The following is an 11,243-nucleotide window of genomic DNA, read 5'->3' on the forward strand; positions in this document are numbered from 1 at the left end:
TTGGGTCTGGGCCGTGGAGGCCTTACCAACGGTCCCAGCTGACCCGGAACTCCCCTGAGAGGGAGACCCGGACCAACCGGTGGCCCCGCTGGCATTGGCCTCATCGGTGGCGGCAGACCCGGTCCCGGCGGACCCCCCGGCATCGGCTGTTGCACAGGCCCTTGCTGAGGCGGTCCCGCCGGCGGCTGGACAGGCACGTGCGGCGCAGGAACTCCCGGTACTTGCAGCTGCGGTGCGGGAACTCCCGGTGCAGGGACAACTTGTTGCTGCGCGGCGTGTGCGTCAAGGAAATTAGCCATTCTAACGTCCATCATTCCCGGCAGAGCTTCCATTACATCCTGGAATGTCCTCAACAAGTCCCTCACCGAGTATTCCAGTTCTGCCAGTCGTTCCCCGGTGGTTTCCTCCGGGATGGGGTCCCGAGGTCGATAGTCCGGGGGTGGGTCATAGTCCTCTTCCGTTTGGAAGGCTCCGGTGCCCTCCTCATCCTCTGCGTGGCCTCGCGGCCCCGATGGCTCGAACATCCACTCCTCGAGGTCTTGCTTGGAACTCCCCTTCTCCGAGGTAGTCCCCGGCTCCGGGAACAATCCCTTGTCAAACAGACTTTCACGTAATCCGCTCCCTCGACGGGAGTACACCTCTCGGGTGCCCTGAGTGTTGTACATAGTCCAGTCATCCTGCTGTTGAGTCTTCCGCGGACCCCAGTGCGAAGGGGTCGGAGGCGGCCAAGACAGATGTGCAGGCAGGCGGGGAATCGTTCCCCCCACGGCACCCTCCACCGAGGCTGCAGTCGTGAACACCAAAGAAGCGGAGGTATGTGGGACCGATCCTGAGTCCCCCTCCGTGTTAAGTAGGTTTCCCTCAGTTCCGCTCATGATCTTGCCAGATTCGGAACGATAGGAGAAAGGGAGTTCTAACAATATGTTGGATCCCCAAGCATCGAGAATAAATCCACGTTTTCAAGAAAAGCAAAATTTATTTCAAAGCGTTGAAGACATACTCAAACACGTTCTTTGTTAGAACTGGGGATACACAGTTAGGTCAAGCATAATAAAGGAAATTCAAACAGATACAGATCCAATGAATAGCATTCCCGCTGGCGGGCTAATGAAACGGTTGCGCGCCCAGTCCATGGGAACCAGGCAGAACATCAGACAAAACACAGGTGCAGTACTCATGAGAAAAGCAATAGGCAAGCCTCTTCTCCCCCACACAACCTCCAGCAGTTATCTTGTGCATTCCAACGCAGGAGCAGGATGATAGAAAACAAGCCGGGTGCAACAGGGAAAGATATGTACACAGAGGTCACAGAAAACAGAATGGCAGCTTGCTGACACTTGTTGAAGTCTGCACTCAGAAGAATAATTTTCCTGCCATGCTAGATTGTTAGATTTGTTTTGTGTTTTTTCGGCTGAAGGGCTGCATACATTGGCTGTGCATAACTTGGAAAAGAATGAAACCCTGGAAAACACACACACCCCAATCCTTCTTTAAAAGGCGATAATAACATGACATCTAACTAGCAACCTGGGGTTATTAATGTTTGCTTGGATGTAAATACTGGCTTGTTTAACAGAAGAAGTTCATTTGGAAAAGTTTAAATCCTTAAACTTCACAAAACGGAGCCCTTTTGAAACAGGTGTCCCATATAGGGATGCTGGTATATCCAAAGTAGGCAGGAAAGGGCACCTCGCCTCTCTACCTGCCTGAGACGGGGGTGTGGCTGAGCAGGAGACACCCCCCCCCTTGGCATGTGATCACTCCACAATCTCCATTGAAAGGATCAGATGCTAGGTGGTGTGCAAGATTTCTCCTCGAGACCATTGAAAGCTGCCAGTCTGAGTAGACAATGACTGACCTTAGTAGATCAATGTTCTGACTAGTAAAAGGCATCTTCATGTGTTCAGGTATGCCACAATGAAAGAGAATGTCTTCTTGACTTAATACAGGATATACAGAACAATCACAGGCAACAGAAAAAAATATCTGTCCCTTCCTGCTAGAAAAAGGCAACTGTGTGTTTTAAAGACAAACAACACAGTAAGGGACAACGATGATGGAAAAGCAGATAAGCGACGAATCTCTGCTATCGAGCTCAATTTCCAGTCATTTTATCTCTTAAAGTTTAATGCATTTTTTAAAAAATACACAAATAAACTGCACGATATTTATGGAGTGTTTTCAATGTTCCCTTACAAAAGGGTCTGTGTATTTTGTGGCTTATGCTTCTCTAAACAGCACTACAATAAATGCAGTTTAAGTGTACTATTTGTTTAATTTTGTTAGAGAGAGTTTTGCTAGAAGAGGAATGGAATGCTACAGTAATCTAAAGCCCACAAAATTAAAATCACACAATGCTTTGCATTTTACATTTAAAGACATTTGTCCGCAGCACAGGAATAAAGAAAGAAAAATGGAACTGCTTTTTAAACTCAGTGCATGCTCCCCCTGTCCCTCCAATGTCCTTGGGTTACAGCTCCTGAAAGATCCACCAGAGTTTCATTATCTTCATGTGTTAATTCCTTGAAGACTGATCCACATTTTAACTTCCTAATAAGGGAGCACAGGTGTGTATCTGAGGTCCCCCCCCCACCTTCCTTGGAATGCCAAAGCACCAGTGGCCTCCCTACCACCAGTCGCTGGAATAGGCTGTGGCAGGAAATGGAGCAGGAAAAGATGTGGCTTGCAGGGACCTCAGACACTGCAAACTATCAGAGGGATCAGGAGTCACCCATCCTTGCAAGTACAACTTCTTCTTTTAAAGCCAGCTGTATCCTGCTTTCCCTGGCTGTAGCCACTTTTGCCTAGTCAGATACTGTCATAGTCAACAGCAGTGTTCCCTTTAAGCTGAGTTAGTGTGAGCTAGCTCACAGTTTTTTAGCCTCCAGCTCACACACCTTTGCCTTAGCTCAGAAAGGATAGCTCCAGAGCAAACTGATTTGTGCAGTAGCCAAATCTCTGGCTCACAACTTTAATGCCAGTAGCTCACAAAGTAGAATTTGTGCTCACAAGACTCCACAGCTTAGAGGGAACATTGGTCAACAGGGTTTTAAAACATACTGAACAGCTAGTCAGAAGGTCAGCTACTCTCATAGTAAATGGGGTTTTTTTTAAAAAAATTTTTTTGCAGGTGAGGACAAGGGATGCCTAAGCACTGTTGCTTCCAAGCTAGCCACTGAGTCTGGAATAGACATCACTCAACTTTCATGGAGAATCAAGACAGCACTGTTGCCATCCCATTCCATTCTAGGATTTTCCCTTTTGTCACCTGGTCTCTTTTGTGGCAATCCCCCCACCCCAGCTTAAAACAAAACTGCAGAACCCATTTGATCAGTCTAGACTGGAAAAGCTCTGTTTGTGTTTTTTCAGGGCTTCTGTTTAAGTTTTGTTCCTGTGGCTTATAACTGCTTCCACTCCTCTGCTTAACTAATCCTTGTTCTCTTGTAGTGGCTACTGTGTTCCTAAATTGATCCTTAATTATAAGCTTTTATTCAACCCAGGAGAGTAATGGGACCTTTATTGCCAATGCAACTATTCATTTATTTTTTATTATCTGAATTGTATGATTATGAAATTATAATAATTAAAAATAAAGTAATAGATTAATGAGCAATCATTCTGACTGCAAAAGGAAAGCAGTAATTAAAGTATTTCCCTTCTCTTCTGTAGAACAAAAGCTGATAATTATCAATTCAGGCATGCTGCAACCCTCATGAACAGAAACTAATTAATGCTGTAAAACAAAGGAACAAATTTTAAAAGGGCGGTTGTAGGAATGTTTGTCAAAGCCGAATATTTGCTGAATGGAACTTGGAAATTTCTAAATAACCATTTAGTAGAATCATAAGAACCATCTTAAGAATGAGCAATGCCAGGTTTCTACATGTGAACCACAATTTTAGTTTCCTTATATCTTAAAAAGAATAACTGAGAAACAGGGAAGTGTCCTAGTGGGGAAGCATTCCATGTTAAGTTGCATTTGCATATATTCATCCTTTACTGCCCTGCTTAACTCCCCCCCCCCCACATTTGTCTGCCCTGTCCCACTTTCCAACATCTAAAAGATTGTAAACTCCTCAGGTCAGGGATCTGTTACACTAGTTTGTACAGCAGATAACACCACCATCTTTTTGCTATAGAATTTCTTTAGAGGGAATTAAGAGGAGTTCTGAAAATTGTGGAGGGGAAAGGAAGAATAGACAAAAGGCACCCACTGGAAATAGATGAATAACTATGCAACTGGACAAAATGTTTTGAAAAGAATAAAACTTTGAAAACAGACGAGGACTAAGGCCAGGAGAGCAGCTACCATACCATACCAACATCACCAGATAAACAATTATAATAACAATTATAATGATAAGAAGCACTGTGGCAAGATCAGTAACTCTGTAACATAAAGTATCTCAGAAGATATGGGATTAGGTGCCAACCACACAAGGTGCTTCTAACATTTAATGGAACAAACCACATGGACAATCAGCAAGTGGGAAGTACCCTTAATGTCTTCTGTCAAGAATTTTGGCACATTATGTCATTTTGAAACTTCTCTTTTCCTAGTAAGAACATGAAAAAAAACCTGTTTTTTAAAAAAATATATACTTAATAGTCTCAGTGTAGAAGACTTTACTCCTTACATTTAATGGATGCTAACCAGCGACTGACACAGAGGGGTGTGTGTGCATTTTATGTCAAGGCCATGGCTGATTCCTCTGTCTGTGTTGCGCCTGACAGATAGCTTACCTTCCATAGCAGCACAGCCAACAACAGGAAAATGAGAATTCCCACCAGCAAACTGATAGCGATGATCCATCCGACCACATAACCACGAGGCTCCAGATTATGCAAGGCCTCAAAGACCACCTACAAAGTAAATTAGGAGGGGGGAAATATCATTTATACAACTAGCTTTCTTCATCAGTCAACAGATATATGACAGATACATTAGATTGTTTTGCCCTACATATTTCTAGGGCTCTACAGAGTAGCAAACGTCAACAAAAGATTTGCTGACAAAGCTTTTTCCCCTCAAGGGGCTTATTAAAAGCCTGCCACACACACCAAAAAAAAGGAGAAAAAAAGAAAAGCAAAAGAGTCAGATAAAAGTAGTGATGAGATGACATGGCTCATCTCTGGAAACTGTATCTCACTACAATTTTCTCCCATACAGATCACTTCCATGCTGGCTATCAAAAAAGTCATAGTGGCTGGCTAGGAAATACCCTACTTTTATAAGTCAGATTTGCAAGAGGTCATTCAAAAAGCACAGTCTTCCACAATGAAAATTCATTTAAAAAAAACCCCATACAATTTGGTGTGGTGGTTAAGTGTGCGGACTCTAATCTGGGAGAACCAGGTTTGATTCCCCACTCCTCCACTTGCAGCTGCTGGATGACCTTGGGCAAGCCATAGTTCTGACAAGAGCTGTTCTTGAAAAAGAGCAGTTTCTGTCAGAGCTCTCTCAGCCCCACCTACCTCACAGGGTGTCCGTTGTGGGGAGGGGAAGGGAAAGGAGTTTGTAAGCCGCTCTGAGACTCCGAGTGAAGGGTGGGGTATAAATCCAATCTCTTCTCCTTCTTCTACAAACTCAGTAAAGCCAATAGGGAGAGTTGAGAATGGTTGAACCATAAAAGTCATTGACTGTCCATGATCAAATCTCTCCATTCGTTCAGATATAATTGTTGAACAATGGGGCTGAATTCAGACTAACTTTCCCATCAGCTGAACAGAACTTCTCTGCCTGTCCCCTACCACTGCAGCTCACTGATCTGCATGTTACTGGAAGACAGGTGACCTTGATAAATGACATGAAGGGGGTCTGTGGTGGAAAAGGAGAATGGACAGAAATTTCTGGTACTGGAAAATTTAATCTGGATCTGACCCACAATTTGGGGTCAAGTGGTTAAGACGCTGAACTGCAGGCTGTGGAAGGTCGGTAGTTCAGCAGTTCGAGACCCGACTGTGCGGCATGACGGAGTGAGCTCCCGTCTCTAGTTCCAGCTCCTGCCAACCTAGCAGTTCGAAAGCAAGAAACTGCAAGTAGATAAATAGGTACCACTACAGTGGGAAGGTAACAGCGTTCCATGCGCCTTGGTGTTTAGTCATGCCGGCCACATGACCACGGAAACGTCTTCGGACAGCGCTGGCTCTTCGGCTTTGAAACGGAGATGAGCACTGCAACCCTAGAGTCAGATTCGACTGGCTTTCGAGCAAGGGGACCTTTACCTTTACTAAATAAGACCTGTGCTTGCATGGCCCTTTACTGTCCCCTTGTGCTCTGCAAGTCAATGCCTCAGGTCAAACATAATGCAGAGCCATGGTTCCTTGTTAACTATGGTTAATTTGTGAAGGCAGGATTTGGCTCGCTGGTTGAATTGTGTTTGCTCATTACTCTGAAGAGCTCTAGCTGGTATCCTAGTCTTCACTGGGCAAGGATGGTACTAGGGAACAAACCAAGGTTCAATTAGGGTGCCCCCCGTTTGTACATCATGATATCGATAAGGCAATAGATTGGACATGGGGCAGTAGAAGCAGAACCAATCAGTGCCCGTTTCCTTTCAACTTTTACAATTTTATGCACATTAAAATTCAAATAATCCCTGGGAAATGAGATTTTTCCATTTTATTAATTACTTTCTGGACACCCTGTTCGTGTTCTCTGTGTGTGCACACATGATTTGAGGAGGAGGAGGGAGGCAAAAAATCTAAATAAACAGAAATCATGCATTTAAGGCCCTGTCCTGGAATAAAAAGAAGAGGTTCTCTGTTTCAATTAGCACTACTTTTGAAGAAGAAGAATGGGATATGATGCATAGTTGACCTCCATAATAAAACTGTTCAAAATGGCTACACGTTTCAGGTGAAAAATTTCCCCTTTGGTATGATTTGAATAACCATCTATAAAAACAGAAGACACTTTTGAATGCTGCAGAGGCTCTGCTGATGAGGTAATAAAGGACAAGCCCTTGGATATATGAAGCAGAAGCATAGCATCCTGTTAAGAGTTAACACCGGGGTTCTGTAAGAAAAAAGAGGCCCTTAATAAATTGCGAGAATTGAGGATGAAAGATTTACTAGCTATTCTCTAGAAGGGCAAATAGTTAAAAAAACACACACACAACTGGAACAGTTGTTAGAAAAATGAAGAGGTGTAAGGAAAGTACAGAATAAATGATACTGGGGAGGGGGGAGCACAGAAATGGTTACTTTTGTAAACAAGGAACATGTGGGGGATGAAAGCAGTACAAAGGAAGCACACAGCAAGACAAAGGCACCAAAGAGAATATGGCATTTCCCCATTGCCACCAGGTGCTGCTGCTCCCCCATCTATTCCTCTCATCTGGTCTCAGGGCAACGAGTCTTTTTGCCAATCCATTCCCTCATCTGCTTCCTTGCTGTCGGCTTTAGGCCACCGGGTCTTGCTCTGCCCACTGCTCTTTCTGAAGGAGAGCAGCAAGCTGGGAAAGGACAGCCCCTCCTCCCACTGCAGTTTCTATGACAGTTTACGCAGCTATAAACTACTACCCTAGAAAGCGGCTGTGGGTTAGCTTTTTGCATTTTCTTTCGAAACTGTGTGTATGCATGGGTTGGTGGTCTTTTCAGGCTGAGCTGCTTCTCAGAACCATTTGTTCCTTCCGATCAACAACACGAGGTAAACCTCCAGGCATACAAACAAACCAGCACGTCACGCAGAAGGCTAAGAAAGTACTCTTCTTCCCTCACATTCAAGCTTTCCACAAGCAAGGAGCTTTCGAGATGGGTGAGAATTCAGCTCCCCTGCTTTCTGAAGAAGTCTGACCCTGAAAGAGCTATACCACATTTTTCAATGTTTAAACTGGCCCTGGGATTCAAATTCCATTTCTAGGATGGTAAAGAAACTGCAAATCATGCTTGTATTTGACCTGCGGCTGGCAGCAGATGAGGAAGAGGAAGAAGAAGAAGAAGAAGAGGAAGAAGAAGAAGAAGAAAGTTGGTTTTTATACCCTACTTTTCACTACCTGAAGGAGTCTCAGAGAAAAAAAAAATCCCTTCCTTTCTCCACGGCAGACACCCTGTGAGGTAGGTGGGGCCGAGAGAGCTCTGAGAAAACTGTGACTGCCCCAAGCTCACCCAGCTGGCTTCATATGGAGGAGTGGGGAATCAAACCCGGTTCTCAAGAGTCTGCTGCTCTTAACCACTACACCACACAGAATAAATTTCTTCTACTCTCTCCCTTTTTGCTTTCGCCTCTTGAAACTCATTCCTGAGAGTTAGGCGACCTTTGATAACAACATAGGATATGAAGGGGCTGCAGCAGGAAAAGGGTATTGCTAGAGACTACTCCCACCTTGTGTGAGTGGGACAGGCTTTCTGCTTCTCCAAGGGAGCTGTGGAACCATCCCACTACACCAACCATCTTTAAATGACACAACAACAATTGGTCTCAGCAATTTTCCTAGCATTTCTAGTGATTTTTTTAAAATAAATTTTATTGGTTTTCCTACTTCCTACTTCCTAAGGGTAAAGGGTAAGGGGAACGTACTGTTTCTAACTTAAGACAAGATTTGACGTTGAGTTACAAATTCATAAATCACTCCTGTATTAACATGATATATATAAAAAAGTATGGAAACAGTGAGATCAAACTTCTGTCTGATGAAGATTAATTACACTAAGGTCAAAAGTTTGTATCCAAAGTATTACGCTAAAATCAAAAATTTGTAATCCAGATTAATCATTTATTTCTTGGGTTTCTTCATCTTCACTCTTGATGCTTTGGGTGCTGCGTCTCCTTTCTCAGACTCTGAAGTCGAACTGCTGGAGTCACTCGAGGAATTATCAATTTCTTCCTCGCTGGGTTCCTCTCCAATTATAGTTGAACACGGGTCCTTCTGGGAAGCTCCATCTGTAGGTTATTGATTTATTTTGCAAGAAAAGAATTAAGTCTTTATATTGACATCTTCGTTTCCGGATCTCAAGTGGAATGTCTTTTAAAATTTTAATTTCTTCCTCGTTAACTTTTAATGGTTTTTCCAATGTAGCTTTTAAAACATTTTCTCTCATTGTTCTCTTAGAGAATTTAACATAGATTTTGCCTGATAGTTTGTTTTTTCTTATAAAGTCAGGATCTGTGCGATATGCCAAGTCCATATCATTCTGGAGATCCTCTTGTTTTAAATCCGAAATTGCCCTCCAAACCAGTCAGTTCCTCCTGGGGAACCATTGTTGCCAATCTCCAGGTGAGGGCTGGATATCATTCGGTATTACAACTGCTCTCCAGATGGCAGGGATCAGTTCCCTGGAGAAAATGGTAGACTCTGTATCATTATACCCTGCTGAGGTTGCCACAGCAAATTGACGCTGATTGCCCAACGCCAGGGCACCCACCCAGAGCCTCTTTCTAGAGCTTGTTGTATTTATTTCCCCAACACGCCTTATTCCTAGTAGCTAAATAAAACTTCCAAGTACAGAGGCAGTATATCTCTGTACACTACAGTTTCCATGTACAGAGACAGATGCTAGGGACTAGCAAGAGACAAAAGCTGTTATGTCCAGAATGCTGCTGCTGGTAACAGATCACTGGATGGACTTCAGGCTGATCCAGGATGGCAAAACTTAAATAAAGAAGTAAGTTTCATGTATTTTCATAAACACAGTCTAGCATAGCAGTCCCCAGTGTTGGAAAAGGCAATGTCTGGTGTACAAAGAAGAAGAGAAGACAACCCTGAAGGGGGCAGAAAGAAGACAATTAGATAGGATAGTAAGGACAGTGCCTTCTCTCCTGCTAATTGTCATTCCCTGTCTGTCTCCAGACTGTTACTCTTAGGGTAATTTCCCTCTTCTTCTCAGAAGTGCCACACTCAGTCTCCTCTCTCTCTCTCTGCTAGAGACATAGTTAGGAACCTATCTCTGTCCCTCCTCTTTCCTATCAAATATATTAATTCCTAAATAAACCTTTATCTACTCTTTAATCAGGTTGTGCACCATTGCTGTTTTCATGACTATGCCAACACCCAACACGGTGCCTGTGGGAGCCATGACGCCCACCAACACCTTTCCTAGCACCCACCAAGTGGTTGGGATTCTTTAGTAGTGGCTGAAGATTTTGTCCAGCAGGGTTCCTGACTGGCCATTGGAAATCTAATTGGCTGCACCGTCTTTTAAAAACATTGTTCCAGCTCCACCACAGCACAAGAATCTTGACTCAAGTTGTTTGTATCCAAGAAAATAATTTTAAACAATACGTTCACTTCTGGCTGAAATGTTGAAGAGTTACTATTAGAGTTATGCATGACCATTTGGTGGTTGGCTCTGCCTCTCAGGACAGCCATTTGGCAGTTGCACCCACTACCCTCTGTCAGGATTCCAAAGGCGTCCAAAGGCTCAAAAAGGTTGCGGAGTCCTGGTCTAGTGGGTACAGTGTAAGACAAAAACTGCCTCAGATAGAGTGGTCGATTTCACAGTATCTTTTTAAACCGCATGGTTTCCGTTATTGGCCCAGCATGGAGGAAACCAGTACAAGGACGGCTGTTTCACACAGCATTTCCCTTTTGGTAAAGAGCCGTCTCCGAAGCGCTGTGGCCATTTCAAACCATGCCACGTTTTTTTCCCACCATTTCCCTCCGCGTGCATGATCTCCCTGAGAGGTTTTTTTTTTTTTTACATTTTAGTGGGAGCACCATGACACTGATTTGACATCCTGTTTCAGCATTATAGTGCTCCCAATAGAACATATTTTTTTTTAAAAAAAAGAGGAGAGATTGCAAGCCGGGGGCGGAAGGGCACAAAAACGCCGTCACTGGAGGAAGCACTACGGAGCATTTTACATAGCCCACTGTAGCAATTCAGATCTGGAAGAAGGGACTGAAGAGCTAAAGAAAGCAGTTTTCATCAACAATGCCTCAGACACACTTCCCAAATGGGAGACAACCAGCACTGTATGAACAGGTAAATATATTCCATTAGGAACCAGTTACTAAAATGGGTCTGTCTGAAATGACAGGAAGAAAACATTAGTAACTAGTTCCTGAAACAGAATAGATAGGCTGTCTGAAATCCATCAGTGTTCTCTTCTGCAAGGTATGCTGAACTGTCCAATGAAGTGTGGAAGTCCTCATTCATCTTTCCCAGGTTTTAGCAAAGGTACTGCTGAAGAGGAAATGTGCCAGACAGACTCTGTGCTTTTGAAGTTCTTGCATCTTGGTTGCATCAAACAATCTGTCCAAGAACAAATCTTGGTCTTCCCCTTCTTGGCCTGCTTAACA

General features: G+C 43.8%; 1 protein-coding gene across 1 annotated transcript in view; it reads right to left on the reverse strand.

Annotated features, from left to right (window-relative positions):
• ITGA9 (integrin subunit alpha 9) overlaps positions 1-11,243 on the reverse strand; it is a 296,748-nt gene that overhangs the window by 18,461 nt on the left and 267,044 nt on the right. Inside the window, exon 25 of the mRNA XM_015405733.1 lies at positions 4,744-4,863. Within this exon, the coding sequence (XP_015261219.1) occupies positions 4,744-4,863 (120 nt within the window). The remainder of the gene's footprint in view (positions 1-4,743; positions 4,864-11,243) is intronic.

The sequence above is a fragment of the Gekko japonicus genome, unplaced genomic scaffold, assembly GCF_001447785.1.
Source record: "Gekko japonicus isolate JY-2015 unplaced genomic scaffold, Gekko_japonicus_V1.1 scaffold58, whole genome shotgun sequence".
NCBI classification, from domain to species: Eukaryota; Metazoa; Chordata; class Lepidosauria; order Squamata; family Gekkonidae; genus Gekko; species Gekko japonicus.